This window comes from Pristiophorus japonicus, chromosome 3 (assembly GCF_044704955.1).
Source record: "Pristiophorus japonicus isolate sPriJap1 chromosome 3, sPriJap1.hap1, whole genome shotgun sequence".
NCBI classification, from domain to species: Eukaryota; Metazoa; Chordata; class Chondrichthyes; family Pristiophoridae; genus Pristiophorus; species Pristiophorus japonicus.
The window spans coordinates 203,746,810-203,766,124 of record NC_091979.1 but is presented as its reverse complement, the minus strand read 5'-3'; the positions used below and the strand labels follow the sequence as shown (position 1 = coordinate 203,766,124).

The 19,315-nt window shown below is 49.8% G+C and overlaps 2 protein-coding genes across 5 annotated transcripts in view; one reads left to right on the top strand and one right to left on the bottom strand.

Moving 5' to 3' along the window:
• Positions 1–9,484, top strand: part of atic (5-aminoimidazole-4-carboxamide ribonucleotide formyltransferase/IMP cyclohydrolase) — a 60,334-nt gene extending 50,850 nt beyond the window's left edge. The window contains exons 11-16 of the mRNA XM_070874912.1: positions 230–319; positions 661–789; positions 1,973–2,065; positions 4,638–4,817; positions 5,653–5,808; positions 9,141–9,484. Of these exons, the coding sequence (XP_070731013.1) occupies positions 230–319; positions 661–789; positions 1,973–2,065; positions 4,638–4,817; positions 5,653–5,808; positions 9,141–9,260 (768 nt within the window). The 3' untranslated portion in view covers positions 9,261–9,484. The remainder of the gene's footprint in view (positions 1–229; positions 320–660; positions 790–1,972; positions 2,066–4,637; positions 4,818–5,652; positions 5,809–9,140) is intronic.
• A 1,262-nt stretch (positions 9,485–10,746) lies between these two features.
• The window catches only part of LOC139260078 (fibronectin-like), a 107,024-nt gene continuing 98,455 nt past the window's right edge, over positions 10,747–19,315 (bottom strand). For all 4 annotated transcript variants that reach the window (XM_070876210.1, XM_070876212.1, XM_070876213.1 and 1 more), the window contains 5 exons: positions 16,064–16,234; positions 15,215–15,340; positions 14,006–14,112; positions 12,897–13,019; positions 10,747–11,441 (listed from right to left, as the gene is read on the bottom strand). In XM_070876210.1, coding sequence (XP_070732311.1) covers positions 11,373–11,441; positions 12,897–13,019; positions 14,006–14,112; positions 15,215–15,340; positions 16,064–16,234 — 596 coding nt within the window. In that variant the 3' untranslated portion in view covers positions 10,747–11,372. The remainder of the gene's footprint in view (positions 11,442–12,896; positions 13,020–14,005; positions 14,113–15,214; positions 15,341–16,063; positions 16,235–19,315) is intronic.

Below are 19,315 nucleotides of genomic sequence, written 5' to 3'. Positions count from 1 at the left end.
GACTCAGTCACGAGTGCTACCACTGGGCCATGGCTGATACTTTCCTATGTGAATGAGAATGCAGGTCAGGAGCTAAATGTGCCATTCCTGGGTAGCTGTATTGACGGTTCAAATTGGGATAAAATAAATGGAAGAGAGGGTTTTATAATTGGGAAAGAGGGTGGGAATCCTGAGTGTGCAGGTCCAGGCGCTTGGGCCTGCTGCTACTAAACTGCTACCTGAATTACAGGTGTCGGATGGAATCGTTGCCCCGGGTTATGAGCAAGAGGCCTTGGAAATCCTGTCCAAAAAGAAAAATGGAAATTATTGTGTCCTGCGGGTAAGTGGGTTAATCCTCTTTTACCCCCCACCCCCACCTTGACCAGTTTGTGTTTGTGATGTTGGTTGAAAGAGAAACATTGGTGAGGTCACTGGAGAACATTTGGAGTGGGGGAAACCTAACTGGCTTCCCCTGCACCCCTCCACCCCTTAAATCCAATGGGCGAATTGTAGCCTGGCTATACTGGTGAACTCTGAACAGGATCAGGCTTTGGGCTCAGTTGCACTCGGCCTGTGTATTTACACGCCGAGCGGTCGAGGGGGTGTGGTGCGCTGCCGTAAACACGGGGATTGCCGCTGCGTTTACCATTCCAGATTTTGAAACTCTTATTTTTCCTGCAGATGGACCCAGATTACGAACCCGATGAGCTTGAAACGCGGACCATTTTTGGATTGCATCTGGCCCAGAAGAGGAACAGCGCAGTTATCAGTCGATCGTTGTTCAAAAACCAGGTCACCTCGTCCAGGGATGTAAGTGATTAGAACGGGTTCGCTCTGATTATTAAGCATGGGATCTTTTACATTCACCTGAGAGCAGGCCTTGGTTTATCGACACCTGCAACAGTGTAGCACTCCCACTGCACTGGAGTGTCGGCCGAGATTGTGCTCAAGACTCTTGGAGTCTCTGAAGGCTGTCCCCTGTGCTTGGTAGGGGTGTGCGTGCGTGCCTTGAGTGTATAAAGTGCCAGAACTGAGGCAGAAAACATGTTCCAACCGTACATCCCGATAGAACTGGTTTAAATTGCCGAGGCAGCAAAATCTGATTGGCAGAAAATGTCGGGTTTCACCAGTGATCGGGGGTGGAAAGCCTGTTTAAGATTCTGCGCGCACCTGCACGGCCTCGCAGTTAGGCCACAATCTTAACCTCTCTTGCCGGCCAGAATGGTGTGAGGGAGCAGTCAAAATTAGGCCGAGTTCACTGACGGGCCTGAGGTCGCTCTCCTGCGCCATTTTATCTTTAAAGTCGGCTGAGGCTCCCGCTTCAGGCAGACAGGGTCCTGTTTAACATTCATCACTCGTGGTGCCACGACCTGATCGTAACTAAACGTCAGGGGGAGTCCTGTACTCCTGGCAGCAGAGCTGCGGTGGGACAGCCTGATCAGCCGTAAGAGTAGGAGTCCATGGGCCTCCACTCCCCTCCTCTCTCCCTTTCCGCACTGGCATTGGCTGCCACAGTCCTTGCCCATCGCTGAGGTTATGTTGAGGACCGTTTTCTTGGTTCCCCGGCATCTGAAGGCGACCGACCCAATTTACCGTTCATGCCCGCCGGTCCTGCCGTCAGTTGTGCCAGTTCTGGAAGGGGGAGAGGACCGGGGGCTAAAATGGCCGTGGGGCCTCAAGCTGAGATCTTCGTGGGAATCCAGCCCAGCACCTTCAGTTAAAATCAAGGCCTCTTCAGCCCGAAAACCGCACACCAGTCTGTGTCCAAATCTGTAGCGGCACACCTCTCCACCTTGAACTCTTGTCTCCTACATCAGTTCTGGATCGGTCTTCCCAAACCAGCCACAACATGGCCATGTTTCTGGGACCTGGCTGTTCTGCACCCAAGCCTTCACTAAGTTATAAGGAGGGTCTTTCAGTTTCTATTCTCAGCCTATTTTCGTGACTCGCCTTTTCTCACTCTCTCTCTCTCTCTCTCTCTCTCTCTCTCCAGCTGCCGGAGTCTGCCATCCGTGACCTGATAGTAGCCAGCATCGCTGTAAAGTACACGCAGTCCAACTCGGTGTGCTACGCAAAGGACGGCCAGGTGAGGGCGGGGGGTGAGACGTGTCTCCGTTCAACTATTGAAGGGATTTTGTCGGCGAGCAGGCTTCACCTCTGAGCTTCTCCGCAGTGACTTCAGTCACGATGCCTGCCTCCCTTCCTGCTGCCCAGTCCCTCGGTCATCACCTCGGGCATTGACATCTCCAGTGCCCTGCTGGCTGGCTTCAAACTTCCTACAAGCTTTAACTCATCCAAACCGACACAGCCCTCACCAAGTCCCTCCACCCCCCCGTCATCCCTCCACCCCCCCCCCCCCCCCAACACCTTCCCCCTTCCCCCCCCCCCCCCCCCCCAACACCTTCCCCCTCCCCCCCCCCCAACACCTTCCCCCTCCCCCCCCCCAACACCTTCCCCCCCCCCCCCCCAACACCTTCCCCCTCCCCCCCCCCCCAACACCTTCCCCCTCCCCCCCCCCCCAACACCTTCCCCCTCCCCCCCCCCCAACACCTTCCCCCTCCCCCCCCCCAACACCTTCCCCCTCCCCCCCCCCAACACCTTCCCCCTTCCCCCCCCCAACACCTTCCCCCTCCCCCCCCCCAACACCTTCCCCCTCCCCCCCCAACACCTTCCCCCTCCCCCCCCCAACACCTTCCCCCTCCCCTCCCCAACACCTTCCCCCTCCCCTCCCCAACACCTTCCCCTTCCCCTCCCCAACACCTTCCCCCTCCCCTCCCCAACACCTTCCCCCTCCCCTCCCCAACACCTTCCCCCTCCCCTCCCCAACACCTTCCCCCTCCCCTCCCCAACACCTTCCCCCTCCCCTCCCCAACACCTTCCCCCTCCCCTCCCCAACACCTTCCCCCTCCCCTCCCCAACACCTTCCCCCTCCCCTCCCCAACACCTTCCCCCTCCCCTCCCCAACACCTTCCCCCTCCCCTCCCCAACACCTTCCCCCTCCCCTCCCCAACACCTTCCCCCTCCCCTCCCCAACACCTTCCCCCTCCCCTCCCCAACACCTTCCCCCTCCCCTCCCCAACACCTTCCCCCTCCCCTCCCCAACACCTTCCCCCTCCCCTCCCCAACACCTTCCCCCTCCCCTCCCCAACACCTTCCCCCTCCCCTCCCCAACACCTTCCCCCTCCCCTCCCCAACACCTTCCCCCTCCCCTCCCCAACACCTTCCCCCTCCCCTCCCCAACACCTTCCCCCTCCCCTCCCCAACACCTTCCCCCTCCCCTCCCCAACACCTTCCCCCTCCCCTCCCCAACACCTTCCCCCTCCCCTCCCCAACACCTTCCCCCTCCCCTCCCCAACACCTTCCCCCTCCCCTCCCCAACACCTTCCCCCTCCCCTCCCCAACACCTTCCCCCTCCCCTCCCCAACACCTTCCCCCTCCCCTCCCCAACACCTTCACCCTCCCCTCCCCAACACCTTCACCCTCCCCTCCCCAACACCTTCACCCTCCCCCCATTATGTTGATTTCAGAATTTACATCCTGTTTTCTGATCCCACTCTGCCTTTCCCTCTCCTGATGTCCCTGAAGCTGGCCGTCTCCTCGCCCCTTGCTCACTCTGCAGCCGGTTGTCCACTCCAGCCCGCAGGAGCCTCCTGCCCAGACCCTTGCACCTTCCCACCTCCTTGTTTTCCAAAACCCTTCCCATTGCTTCCCTACCCCAGCTTCTCTATTCGTCTTCCTGTTGCCAATTCCCCCTCCTCGTTGTAAAGTGCGATGCGACTTCTGTCGTGTGGGGAACCCGTTGTATAAATCCCGGTTATCACTGCTGTTGAGCTTTGGAGGGAGACCAGAGTGGCAACACACTGATTTGTGGCCTCTGCTCTCCACACCTCCAGTTCCAATATTGGGTGGACTGTTGTGGGAGGAGGGGTGTGGAATGATCTGCGGGGGTGGGGGCAAAGGACATAAAACTAGGCCTCAGGGCTGGAACCCATGACCTTCTGACTCTTGAGGGGAGAGTGCAACCAATTGAGCCAATGCTGGCACTTGAATGGGGCCTGTGGGTTAAAATGGCTAGGGTGGGCCTTGCATTGAGATCCCCCCCAAACCTGTCTCAGCCTGAATGGCCCCCAGTTAAAATCAAGGCCTCTGTGTCTAGCCACAAAAAGTCCCGCCAGTCCGTGTTTGAATCTGCAGCGGCACTTTTCTCCGCCATGATCTCTCATCTCCTACATTGAACTCCAGAGCTCCGTTCCAGATGGTCTTCCCAAGCCAGCCACGGTTGTGGTTCTGGGGGCTGATTGTCCTCCTGTGCCCAGCCGGCACTAAAGGGCACAGAATATTTGCAGCCTCGGAAGAATGAGAGAGGGGGAGCGAGTCATCTTCTGTAACCCTCATCCTGATTCTGATTCCTGTCCGGTGCCCATCACTGGCATGGCTCAATGCCTCCCATTGCCCATTAGCTGACATGTGGTGTATGTGAAGAAAGAGCCCTTTGGGTGCTGTACCGTTGGGCTCTAACTGCCCGTGGAGCACAAGTCTGCACCTTTGGGACAGGAGGATGTGGGGTGAGATGCGTGGAACAGCATCTGTCTGCAGTCTGGAGCTGGTTTGTGTTGGCGCCGGGTTCTCATGGTTGTACCCTTGGCTGCTTTCCCCAGGTGGTTGGCATCGGTGCAGGCCAGCAGTCCCGCATTCACTGCACCCGATTGGCTGGCGACAAGACCGATCACTGGTGGCTCCGGCACCACCCCAAGGTGCTGGCCATGAAGTTTAAAGCGGGCACCAAGCGGGCCGAGATCTCCAACGCCATCGATCAATACATTGGCGGAACGATGGAGGTAAACGCGGTGTCTGCGCTGACCCTGGGTCACTGTGGTGGGGCGGGGGTGCTGATGATTGCGTTGCTCCACTGATGGGAGGCACACCTACTTCGGCGAGAGTCTTATCCTGCTTGAAGGCCTCTGAAGTTCTCGTACCTCGGCCTAGTTAATATCGAGACGAGGGCACAACCATAAGACTTGATTGCTCTGTATGAAAATGCAGCTTTTTTTTCGAATATTGCCTTTTTGCCAGTAGGTTTATGTTTAGAAAACAACAAGCGTTGTGTTTTTGTATCCTCTGAGTAAGAAAGATTTGCATTTATATAGCGCCTTTCACAACCTTGGTCCCAAAGCGCTTTACAGCCAATGAAGTACTTTTTGAAGTGTAGTCACTGTTGTAACATAGGAAACATGGCAGACAATTTGCACACAGCAAGCTCCCACAAACAACAACGTGATAATGACCAGACAATCTGTTTTAGCAATGTTGGTTGCGGAATAAATATTGGTCAGGACACCGGAGAGAACTCCCCTGCTCTTCTTCAAAATAGTGCCATGGGTTCGTTCACATCCACCTGAGAGATCAGACAGGGCCTCAATTTAACATCCGAAATACGGCACCTCCGACAGTGCCGCCCGCACTCCCTCAGTACTGCACTGGAGTGTCGCCCTAGATTTTGTGTCTGGAATGGGACTTGAACCCATAACCCTCTAACTCGGTGGCACGAGTGCTATCCACTGAGCCATGGCTGACACATCTGAGACGCCGTTTTCTGCACGTCTGTTTGTTTGAGGAGCTCGCTGCTATTGGGTAGCCAGGAGATGATTCGGCGTTTGCTTGCTGACCCGTTAGGACGAAGATCTGCCCAAGTGGTGGGAGATGTTTGAGGAGATCCCTGAGCTTCTGTCGGACACCGAGCGCAGGAACTGGATCTCCCAACTGAGCGCCGTTGCTCTGAGCTCCGACGCTTTCTTCCCGTTCCGTGACAACGTCGAGCGAGCCAAGAAGGTCAGTGTTGCCCGCGAGCGCTTGTCCATAGCTCGTGTTCTCGCGCGATTTTAAACGTAGGAAAATGTGGGGGGGGCGGGGTGGGGGCACGTAATGTGTGCAACCTGGCAGGCACCAGGCTCGGGCCAGTGCTGAGGTGGTTGGTCTTGAGCAGCCGGTGGGGGTCCAATACTCGCCCTCAGTGTCCCAGGAAAGTACGTGCACGCGTTAGGTTGGCCTCATTAAACTTGACTGAATACATTGGGACGGCCTCACTGGCACATGAGGAGCCTCGAGTACACTTGGGGTTCCACAGTAGCCCGAGGCAGTCGGGGGAGTTGGAGGGGAGAAACTGGAGTGAAACGGAAATTAATTGGGTGCGAATTCCTGTGGATCCCAGTGTGTCCAGGATTGGACCCACTGCTGATAACCTGCCAACATTCACTGTTCAGATCCATACATCAAGAAAGCCCCTGGGTCAAGGTGCTGGAGGGTCACCAGCAGCCAGGGTTACTGCACCTCAGTACCTTCGGAGGAACCAGGAGAGAAAAGGGGACGAACACGCAGTAACTGCCGGAAGGCGTTTGTTGGCTGAGGTTTACTAATATCTGGATCGCAGGAAACCTGACCATTTTTATGCCTCATTTTAAGATCGGTCTTTGGAGGATAGTGATGAAGTAAACTGTAGAATAATGAACTGAATAAACCCGCATCTGCAAAGATTTGCATCTGATTATTGAAATTGCAGGTTTTTTTAAGAACACAATGCCAATTTTCTTCACCTCGTCTCCCCTTCCCTCAGAGGTGCAGCACAGTGGACGCTGGTCAGACTCCAGTCCCTTGTCCAAAGGATTTGTTTCATCCACGGGCTCAGGACAATGAACATGTGATGCATTGGCACAAGATGTTGGTCAAGCAACAGTTGGGGGTTTTGGCCGATCTATTGTGGAGAGAATCCTGGACTCAGAAAAGATGCATTGTAGATTTACTTGGGATGTTATCAGAGATGAGATGGTACAGTTGCACTAAGAGATTGGAAGGAATAGTGTTGTAGCATTAAGAGCAGAGAAGGTTAAAGGGGCTTGAAGAGGAATGTATCAGAGTGACTAGTGAAAGACTGTCAAATTTGAAATGAGGTGAGAGTTGGTGCTGGAACCATGATGGGAGAGGGGAGAAGAAATGTTTCCAGTCAGTGGGCTATTGGGATTTGGCAAACATTTTCCTAAATGGCTGTTGAAGCTGAGGGAATCCAGGAGGGAAATGGCAGGAAGGCCACATTAGACTAGTCCGCATTGATGCAGAACAGACACAATGTGCTGACTGGGCCGCCTGTGCTGATATTTCTGCAGCTTATTGTTACTTTTTAGCCTTTAATCATTCCAAATGATTTAGAAACATAGAAAATAGGTGCAGGAGTAGGACATTCGGCCCTTCGAGCCTGCACCGCCATTCAATGAGTTCATGGCTGAACATGCAACTTCAGTACCCCATTCCTGCTTTCTCGCCATACCTCTTGATCCCCCTAGTAGTAAGGACTACATCTAACTCCTTTTTGAATATATTTAGTGAATTGGCATCAACAACTTTCTGTGGTAGAGAATTCCACAGGTTCACCACTCTCTGGGTGAAGAAGTTTCTCCTCATCTCGGTCCTAAATGGCTTACCCCTTATCCTTAGACTGTGACCCCTGGTTCTGGACTTCCCCAACATTGGGAACATTCTTCCTGCATCTAACCTGTCTAAACCCGTCAGAATTTTAAACGTTTCTATGAGATCCCCTCTCATTCTTCTGAACTCCAGTGAATACAAGCCCAGTTGATCCAGTCTTTCTTGATAGGTCAGTCCCACCATCCCGGGAATCAGTCTGGTGAACCTTCGCTGCACTCCCTCAATAGCAAGAATGTCCTTCCTCAAGTTGGGAGACCAAAAGTGTACACAATACTCCAGGTGTGGCCTCACCAAGGCCCTGTACAACTGTAGTAACACCTCCCTGCCCTTGTACTCAAATCCCCTCACTATGAAGGCCAACATGCCGTTTGCTTTCTTAACTGCCTGCTGTACCTGCATGCCAACCTTCAATGACTGATGTACCATGACACCCAGGTCTCGTTGCACCTCCCCTTTTCCTAATCTGTCACCATTCAGATAATAGTCTGTCTCTCTGTTTTTACCACCAAAGTGAATAACCTCACATTTATCCACATTATACTTCATCTGCCATGCATTTGCCCACTCACCTAACCTATTCAAGTCACTCTGCAGCCTCATAGCATCCTCCTCGCAGCTCACATTGCCACCCAACTTAGTGTCATCCGCAAATTTGGAGATACTACATTTAATCGCCTCGTCTAAATCATTAATGTACAGTGTAAAAATGTAATAATTGTCCACACTCTTGTGTATCAAAGACCAAGTTGGTTTCAACTATATCCAGTGAAAAATCAAGTTTTATTTCCATGTTTCTGCTTGTTAACTATTAATGCGGGGAGCTGTCTGATCCAAGGCCTAGACCTAAAATGTCCAAAATGGGCCTGTAAATTCTTCCATCGGTCTGTCAGTGCTTTATAAATTGGGTAGGCCTGTGTGACACCTTGTTGTGACAAAACAAATGACCATAATTTGTCTTAAAATACAAGTTTCCCTTTTGAGAACAGAAACATTGGCATTTATGCACCACATTTCAAAGTTCTTTACATGCGATTAATTGCTTAGAAGTATAGTGACTGCTTTCTAGGAAACCACAAGATCGACAAACAATGGCCATTTTGTGCTGTCTGCCCACTGGATGTATGGGACACATGGCATGACGATCAAATAAGAACAGGAGGCCATTTGCCCCCTTGAGCCAGTTTCACCATTCAATTAGATCATGGCTGATCCGTGTCTCAACTCCATTTACCTGCCTTGGTTCCCTATCCCTTAAAACGCTTGCCTAACAAATAAATATCTCAGTTTTGACATTTTCAGCTGACTCTCAGCCTCAACAGTTTTTTGGGAGAGTGTTCCAGATTTCCACCACCCTTTGTGTGAAGAAGTGCTTCCTGACATCACCCCTGAACGGCCTAGCTCTAATTTTAAAGTTATGCTCCCTTGTTCTGGACTCCCTCGCCAGAGGACATAATTTATCTCTCTCTGTCCTATCGACTCCTTTAATCTCAATTATATCACCCCTTAATCTTCTATACTCAATGAAATACAAGCCTAGTCTATGCGACCCCCTCATAATTTAACCCTTTTAGCCCTGCACCTCTTCCAAGCGCAGTGCCCAGAACTGAACATGGTACGCTAAATGGGGCCTAATAAACAATGCATATTAATTCATCTTTTCTTTCTCTTTACCCCCCCCCCCACAGAGCGGAGTAGATTTCATCGCTGCCCCGTCTGGATCAGCAGCTGATGGGGTGGTGGTTGACGCATGTGAGCAGCTGGGTATAACCCTGTTCCATACCAACCTGCGACTCTTCCACCACTAGGAGCCCTGCCCTGCGTCGCCCACTCCCGGGTCGAGCCACAGCGACAGTAACCAGGTGTTAAAGATGGAAACTGCGTCCGGTGTTGTACTGATGGCAGAAATGGGACCACGATCGACTTCAGAAAGTAAACCGTTCAGAAGTAGCGGCGACCTTTTCCACAATTTAAAACCGCTCGGAGCAATGTCACTTGTGTTGGTTTACAAATAAATACGTACAGGCCGGAAGTGAGTCGTAGGTTACTGTGGGAACCGGGAGTTAATCAGTGGATGTGGGCGTGGGGCTGATATTTGGCAATGAAGGAGTCTGATCATCACAAGTCTCATTCATGGGGTGTGAACAGAATTGGGCATTGTGATGATGCTCTCTGTGGTAGTCTGCTGACATTCACAGCCGCTGAATGGCCACTCGGGAGCGGTATTGAAAGAGTTGGTGGGCTGTGTGCATGAACCTGGTGCCCCTCCCCCCGCATTCAGGAACAGGAGAAAATGGGATTGGCGACACAGGATCACAATCACCAATGGGCGGAGGTGTCAAGTCTGCCAATATCACGTCACCAGCAAAACCTCCTCCATGGGGCAAGGATGTGTAAGGTTAAATACATCACAGGCGTCTTTAGACCAAACCCTACAAAATGCATACACAATTCTTACAGGGCTCGACAGGGTAGATATAGGGAGGATGTCTCGAACCAGGGGTCACTGTCTGAATAAGGGGTCGGCCATTTAGGACTGAGATGAGTAGAAACTTCTTCAATCTTTGGAATTCTCTACCCCAGAGGATGCTCAGTCATTGAGTATATTGAAGACAGATCAATAGATATTTGGATATGGGGACAGTGCTGGAAAGTGGACTTGAGGTAGATCAGCCATAGTCTCATTGAATGCCAGAATAGGCTTGGGGGCCAAAAGGCCTACTCCTTTTTCTTATGTCCTACCTGTTTGTACTTTCTACCGAAGTCAAAATCAGAATTACAGAATGACACAGCACAGAAATCGTGCCCCTGCCGGCTTTTGAAAGAGCACTCCCAATTAGTCCCAGTCCCTTACTCTTTCTGGCTAGCCGAAACTAGGGCCCATCAACATCAGATAGTCACTAATAAATTTAGGAGAAACTTTGTTACCCAGAGAGTGGTGAGAATGTGGAATTCGCTGCCACAAAGCGTGGTTGGGGTGAATATCATAGATGCACTTGAGGGGAATCTAGATAAACACAAGGGAAAAAGGAATAGAAGGATATGTTGATGGGGTGAGATGAAGTAGGGTGAGAGGAGGCTCGTGTGGAGCATAAACATCAGTACAGAGCAGGTGGGTTGAATGGCCTGTTTCTGTGCTGTACATTCAATGTCATTTCCCTTTCGAAAGTTATGAATCTGCTCCCTTTCAAGCAGTGCATTCAACTCCGGGTTCAAACACACATCAAATCAGTCCATGAGCCCGTTCGAGAGGCCTGTGTGTAACGTGCCTGGGGTGGGCGAAGAAAACACAGGTTTTTTTCGTTTAAAAGTTTTATTAAAAGGAGGATTGTCTGTCCATGATTAGAAAAGCACTGGTGCCTATAAACAGTCACCGATCATGAAAAATATACCAACAAACAAAATAATGTCTTATGGCGCCAATTGCATCCTTGTTTATGTTGACAGTATAAAAGTTTAAGATAGAATAACACTGCATTAGGGGGAGGGGAAAAAGGTTTCGATAAATAACAGCTCGTACAGTTACACAATTACAACATTGATCACTAGACACTCGGGAGGGTCCTGCAGCATTTGTAGAAGTAGAAGGGTGTGCATTTTATTAATTAAGTAGCTTTGTCGTTCATTTAACTCTTTATTGTGTAGGTTACGATAAGGGGAGTGAGGAAAGGGCTTGGTCCTGTAAAGAGGGGAGGGGGGGGTGGTTTCAAGTTGCCCCATTGCATCTGGGAAAGAAGTCTTTAGTTGCCATCGGCTTTCCGTGGCAGACACTGATTGACTGTGCGGGTGAAGGAAGCAGAGAGGCTGTGAGTGTGGTGCTGAAGCTGGAAGAATGTAGCCGCGCGCGCTAGACACGCACAATCCCGGGAGCTCCGTCACTTTTCAAAGTATCCATCGCTTGCAGCTTTGCTCTTTCCACCTTACTCTAGCTGGTAGGAGTCGGCCAGCAAATCCCTCGGGACTCCACATTCCACCGGGCAATGTACGTACTGTGGGGGGGTGGGGGAGGGAGGGAACGCATATCGTTAGAAAGGCTTGCAACACTAGAACTGACGTGCATTTAAGCTAGAGTTTCATCTGGGAAAATTGCCTCGACAGATATCCGGGAATCAGACCGGCCTAGAGCCGGACTTTGGAGTAGGTCTGCCTCAGAAAAGACCCAGCTGATAGATAAATAATGGCCAGGACACTGGAACTCCCCTGCTCTTCCCTGGGTGATCTCTTCATCCCCCCAGACTGGTCCTTGGATTAACATCTCTTTGGAAAGATAGCCCCTCCGATTGTGTAGCAATCGCACATCAACCTAGCCTGTATGCTCAAGTCTCTTGATGGGCTACAGCCTTCCGACTCAGCATGAGAATGCTACACACTGAGCACTCTAATACTGGAAGCATACAGGGGGTGGGGGGGGGGAAGACATTTTTAGCACGTGGAATTATCAGAGGGCGAATTGCATCACCAGCTTGGCTGCTGAAGAAAAGGCAATTTGACGGTGAAAAAGTCAGGGCTACAGGGAAAGAGATGGAAATGGGATTGGAACAGACAGCTTCAGCATATTATGAACTGAAATTTCTAGTGTGTTATGGCAACTTGACTTGCAATTGTTTTACTATTGGTCAGTAGACTGTATGGGGAGTTTCAGACCAGGACCTTGCTAATGCCACCTGTTTACAATATGCTATGGTTGCAGGGTAGCATAGTCATTATGTCACTGGACTAGTAATCCAGAGATCTGGACTAATGACCGGAGACACAAGTTCAAATCCCACCACAGCAGCTGGGGAACAACAAAATAGTTGTAGTCTGGTGTTCAATTACCACCACCCTCGTATTCTCTGGGATTTACTATCCCAATTTATTACTGATCGGTTTATTGGCCCAGAGGCCAAGACTCCCCGCTTTCTCTACATTTCATAAAACATAATTCTCAGGGTGAGGGCATCTCTGTCAATACTAGCATTTATTGCCCATTCCTAGTTGCTTGAGAAGGTGGTGATGTGCCGCCTTGATACGCTAGTAGCGGCTTGATAGCTTGCTAGGCCACGTAAGAGGGCAGTTAAGAGTCAATCGCGTTGATGGTGGGATTGGAGTCACATATAAGCCAGACCGGGTAAGGACAGCAGATTTCCTTCCCCAAAGGGACATTAGTTGAACCAATTGGGTTTTTACAACAATCTGACAAGCTTTGTGGTCACTTTTATTGATGGTCACTTTTTATTTCCAGGGGTTTTCTGAACTTGCGCATTCTGGATTATTAGTCTAGGCCTCTGGCTCATTTTTCCAGTAACACAATCACTACACCACCGCAACCTGAATGTAAACAAACGCCAACACATTCTCCATGCCAACACAGATGTGAACACTGATTAATGTGCTTACATTTTAGTTTATAAGGAGAAGCCACCCTCCCTCCCCCACAGTGCACTAACTGGATTTATACTCACTCTTGTTCCGTATCTCGTCAACGTGTGCTGGGATGTGTGGCTGGATGTCTCGGATGAGTGCGAATTGGTTCCGTCTATCGGGGGGTCAAGGCCAGGTCTTCGGCAGTTCTTGCAGCGCCAGCCCTGTAACAAAGAATCAATCGATTATTGAAACAACAGTAACGCATTTATATAGTGCCTTTGGCGTCCCAAGGTTCTTTACACCGAGCTACATAGAGATATTGGGACAGGTGACCAAAAAGCTTGGTCAAGCGATAGATTTTAAAAAGTGTCTTAAAAGGAGGAGAGACGTTAGGGAGGGAATTCCAGCGCTTCGGGGCTCGGTAGCTGAAGGCACGGCCACCAAGGTAGAGCGATGAAACAAGTTGCCAGAATTGGATGAGCGCAGAGATCTCGGCAGGTTGTTGGGCTGGAGGAGATTACAGAAATTGGAAGAAGCAAGGCCTAGACGGAACATTAGGATGAGAATTTTAAAATCAAGGCCGGAGCGGGAACCAATGTAGATCAGCGGCGGGGGGTGAATGGGATCTAGTGCAATTTTCAAGTGATTGGGGCTGTGCCAGGTGGTGTTCACTTTCAAATTTGCTGCTGCAGCCCTTTAGATGGTGGGAATTAAGACAATCCTAAGAACACAAAGGAATATTTTTCCCATTGTGTGTGCCATTGGTGAGGGGTCTCCTCGCATGTCGACAGTAGCCAACATCTTCGATTCGTGGTCAGAAAACTGCACCCTTCCCTCTTTCTCCCCTGCCCCGCCCCCGCTCCAAGAATGTGCTGCTGACTAGAGTTGAATTGTGACCCCCAGACTGGCAGCGTTCATTCAGAAACATGCCTTTGTAATTGGCTGGAGTAAACCGATTTAGAATCAGTGAGATGTTACGGGTACTAGTTTACAAAAATATTCATTATTTGTGGTGTGAGGGGCGTTGTTGACCAATTCATGCCCGTTAGCATCAAGATCGGTCTTGTTTGCCCATATGACTTTCAACACAGACCCTTGGTGGTTACTGGGGAGAGAACGTCTCTTGCTTGGCTAAGTATCTCACTCATGTTCTTAATGCTAAACTCTAAATTGGTTAAGACATTCAACAAAAGTCCCATCAATGTACCTGTTGTCCTCCCAAGCAGGTGCAGGTACAGATGGCACCAAGATACTCCTTCTGCCACTGTTCTCCGATGTTGTACATGTTCCCCTCGTCAAAGCAAGAGGCTTCATCTGCACGTGAAATGGACACTCTGTTAGCATAATCTATGACCAACATTTCACAAAGTGTTAGAAATGTTTTTGTTTGCCACACCTGTTTATCTAGTCACTGACATTAAGAAATTATCTGAAATCACGGACTGTGCAACAATAACTTGCATTTATATAAAGACTTGGATTTATATAGCGCCTTTCATGCCCACCGGATATCTCAAAGCGCTTTACACCCAAAGTAGTAGTTTATATGGCGCCTTTAAAACGTCTCCAGGCGCTTCACAGGAATGTTAGCAAATAAAATGTGACACTAAGCCAGCCGCGAGATTCTAGGACAGGTGACCAAAGCTAGATCAAAGAGATAGCTTTTAAGGAGCGACTTAGAGATGGAGAGGTTTAGAGAGAGAGAATTCCAGAGCTTGGGATCTAGGCAGCGAGTGATTAAAATCTCGAGATACCTTGGAGGTTTGGTTATAGGCTATCACGGGCTGAGATTGCTGATCTCAGCCAAGGTGCTGGTGTTATTAAGCTGATGGAGGGTGACGGGTTCAGGGAATTGGCCTGGCTTCCCCACTTTTTTCAAGTACTAATCAGTAACTTGTATAGGAAAGATAACTGTTGAGGAAGGACATGATGACCAGCAGGATGGTGGGCAGTCTACCTTGGACTGCTGGCCTCCATTTTTGAGCTACAAGTCAATCCTGATTGGCCCGAATACAAATATTTGACCAACCATGTTTGTGTTAGGTAAGGGTATTGCGGGATATGGAACCGAGGTGGGCAGTTAAGACACAGATCAGCCATGATCTCATTGAATGGCCAGAGAAGCTGGATGGCCTCCTGTTCCACTGTGGATATTACGTGGAGTTCCCCTGTCACAGTGAGGACGGGATTGGACTTGGTCTCAGATGCTCTCTAAGGCAGAACACCCTGCTGAGCTTGGCCTATCTAGGCCTACGTGTGACGAATTATTTCCCCCTGTCGGTGAGGAGCTGAATGGCTGCCTGTCAAGGGTGAGGTGAGTGGAAAGCTGGATTTTAAAAAGTGCGTAGAACAATGTTGGCATTTCGCTGGCTTTTGGAGGCGACAATCTGTTGGTTTTTGAAGATAACCAACTTACGCGGTTCACATTTATATTCTCCCTTTCCATTGCCCAGACAAGTACAGCTGATCATTTGGCCGTTCTCACTGCGACGGTTCCATTTCTCGCCAACTCTGTAGTTCATGCCATTATCGTGGCACCATTCTGGACAGGGGGGGGAGCGGAAAGGTGAAAGCAGTGGTTACTGATGGTGCTCTAAGCATTGAATCAAACTTAACATAAGCAAATACCGATACACTTTACAATCGTTTTACCTTGAATTTATACGGTACCTTCCTTTTGCATTCATCTTTTGACCAACTCACTGGGTTACACAAGTCTTAAATGTGACTAAAAACATTTGACTGTTCACAGTCAGCCAACTGCAAGATTAGTGGCTCAATGACAACTAAAGAGATGTGTTTCCCCTTTGATCACTACACAAGGCAACATATCCTTTACCATGGTTTTCAGTATACTCCCTCAGAATCGTGAGAAACCAGTCCCTCCATGTGTGCGCATTAACTGCCCTCTGATCATTCCGACCGTTATTGACACTTGGCTTTCGGCCAAAGTTCCGATTTCCTAGTCTGGTCGAGCTGCAGAAGCAAGGCAATTCCCATGTGACCACTAAGATCGCATGTCAAGTGGTCATCTCCAGTCATGTGACCCCGCAGGGTGTGAAAGCTTGCATTGGCCTTGGGAGGAGGAAGGGCCAGGCCGATGCACCCCGTCCATGTTTGTTCATTTCAGTGCTTTATACAGAAACATTTTCTCTCAAACATGCCGAAGGACACTTGTGGAAAGAAATAGGAGAGGGGTGGAGGGGAGAGGGGTGGGAGCGGTGGAGGGAAGAGGTGTTTGGACAATTCGCAACAAACTACTCACTAGATGAATCACATCTGAAATGACCACTTCCATAGCCTAAGCATTTACACCACAGTTTGAAGCCAGTCTCAGACAACCGTTCCCACTCCTGACCAACAACGTAGTGGGAACTTGTGGTGGAGTCGTAGCAGGTGTCGTCAGAGATGGGCAGGCGGCTTGTATCATCGGTAGCTGCAATGTAGAAAGAAAGTGGGGTCAATTAGTTGGAAAGATACCGACATTTGGACCTTGATCATACCCTTGGAATCAAATCCATAGCCGTACAGTGTCAGCCGTGGCTCAGTGGTGAGCGCTCGCGCCTGAGTCACAAGGTTGTGGGTTCAAATCCCACTCCAGAGACTTGAGCACAAAATCTTTGCTGACACTCCAGCTCACTACTGAAGGAGTGCTGCACTGTCGGAGGTGCGATCTTTTGGCTAAGATATAAACCAAGACCCAGTCTGCGCTCTCAGATGGATGTAAAAGATCCTGTGGCACTATTTCGAAGAAGAGTTCTCCATGGCCACTTGGTCAACATTTATCTCAAACCCAAAACAAATCATCTTGTCATTATCACATTGCAGTTTGTCGGAGCTTGCTGTGCGCAAATTGGCTGCCATGTTTCCTACATTACAACAGTGACTACATTTCAAAAAGTACTTAATTGGCTGCAAAACTCTTTGGGACCTTCTGAGGTTGTGCAAGGTGCTATATAAATGCAAATTGTTGTCGAGACTGAGCCCAAACTGCAGCCAGCTACTAACTGCGATCTCTCCCTCCCAATGCCAGAGCTCAGTGTAATGTCAGGGGCAGCGGATCTGCCAGGTAGATTCGGGTGGTGCGAGCTTTAAAGTCAGCAGGAGGGAGAGCTGCCATTTAAGGGAAAAAAGTGCCGAAGAGGTGGATAGGAACACACTGGTGGGGATGTGAAAAGAATGAACAAACGAGCTTGTGTTTATATAGCACCTTTTCACGTAGTCCAAAAGGGCTTTACAGCCAATGAAGTACTTTTTGAAAATATTTTGTGTAGGCAAAGGCGGCAGCCCATTTGCTCACATCAAGATCCCACAAGCAGCCTTGAGCTAATAACCAGATGACCTCTTTTAGTGATGTCGATTGAGGGATAAATATTGGCCAGGCACCGGGGAATACTCCCTTGCTGCTCTTCAAAATAGTGCCATGGGATCTTTAAGGTCCACCTGAGAGGAAGGTGGGGCCTTGGGTTTAACGGGTTCTCCAAAAGATGGCACCTCCAACAGTGCAGCGCTCCCTCGGTACTGCACTGGAATGTCAGCCTAGATTTTGTGCCCAAGGAATGGGACTTCAACCCCCGACCTGCTGACTCAGAGGGGAAAGGGCTACCCACTGAGCCACAGCTGACACAGAGAACACAGATGTACATTTGGTTGTCGGCTGACATGAGGTAAGGCATTTTAATGAACAGAAGCTTTGTCATAGGGGAGTGATGAATTCTCTGGAGGCAGGACGCTCTGATATGCAGATCGACTGATACAGGAGCATATACAGTACTCCTAATCACAAGGGCAATCTTTCATACTCCGGCCATGTAGATCCTCCCATCCCCAGCTCTTGCCATTACTCGTGTGGTTAGTTTATCCATCTGCCCTGGGCTAATCCATATTGACTGACAAATTAAAGATCGTTACTGTCAGCTACCTGACTGCACCACTGTAAACAAGACTGCATAGTTATAAATATTTGACTTCCAAAGAAACACGCATGAACTGAGTGTGTGCTCCAGTCAGCTTCATTGAATGGAAGCAGGCTGGGTAACAGCACATACAGGGCCGTGATCTTAGCACTGATTCATCTAAAGGAGACAACACGGACTCCCGAGGTTGGCCAACCTCGCCGCAGCCCTTGGCCTGAGGCCTGGTCCAACTCTTGAGTCACACGGAGGGCAGCCAATATTAAAAATAACTTTTCCGGCAGCGTTCGGTTGCCAAAGCAAATGGCCTGACTGCTCTTACCCTGCCACGCAGAGAGTTGCCTCAGTGTCCTTCTGAGGTGATACCACTCGAAGGGTCACTGTTCAATCGGCACCATTTTAAGTGTGTGGCAAGAGATGTTTAACTATGGGCCCCAAATGTTCAGTGGCCATCACTTAAAGCTGAGCCCAGTAACGCAGAAGAATAATAAGCTGGGTAGAACAGCCATAGGAACAAGAGAAGGCCATTTCAGTCTCTCAACCCTGCTCCGCCATTCAGTTAGATCACGGCTGAATTGTACCTCAACTCCCATTTTCCCACCTTTGCTCCATATCCCTTGATAACCATACTTAAGAAAAATCTATCGATCTCAGTCTTGAAAGCTCCAATGCCAGATTTCCACTATCCTTTGTGTGAAAAAGTGCTCCTCCACCCAGCTGTTCCTCTCCTCTTGAACACTCTTCTCAATCCAAATTTGAAACCACACCAATATTTAGAGACGCAAGTGTGAACAGGAAGTGGCAGTGTAGAACCAGGCTGGCTTCCCCTTTATACCAACTGTCTCACAGAAAATGGACCAGGCCCTAGGCTTCATGCCCTAAAGTGTGCCAGACGTGCAGTTCTAAGTTCACTTGTGTAAGCCTAGTTCCATTGGACTGGCTACAACAGCTGATCTGTTAGACGTGCATCGAGTTCCCATCGGTGCTCGGATAAGTCCACAGCCAACGAGTGAAAGAATACTGGCGCGCTGGGCACAGGCATGATGACTAGTGTGAATCTCTGCCCTCCTCTGCCCCCTAGTGCTAAATCAGAACCAATGCTGAGCTGCCCTAAGCACACAACTGGTACCAATTTATTAAGTTTACAGCGGTGTCCATAAAGCAGGGGGTTGGACAGTATGTGTTGGCGAGGGTGGGGCGGATAGAAGAGGACAACTGGGCAGAATTTAGCCATCTCCCTTGACACACTTGCAATTGGTACACGTTGAATGGCCAACTCTACAGTCGTTGGAAGAAGAAGAGAGGGTAGAGGCTAGGCTTGGTGTTTCTCTGCCCCTTTTCCCTCCTCAGTTTCTATAATGAATCCAACACTGCTTTATATTGGATTAAATGCCCTGCTCCTGCCAGTACCTCCCAATGTGCAGATCTCGAGTAAACCTGACGAATTTGCTTAGAGTTAGTAGCCACGGTTTCAGCAGAAAGTAACTCTTCCTGCCAGTTGGCCTCAAATTTTAAATCCTCATCCTTGTGTTCAAATCCCTCCATAGCATCGCCGCCTCCCCATTTCTGAGACCACCTCCAGCCCCACAACCGTCCAAGGACTC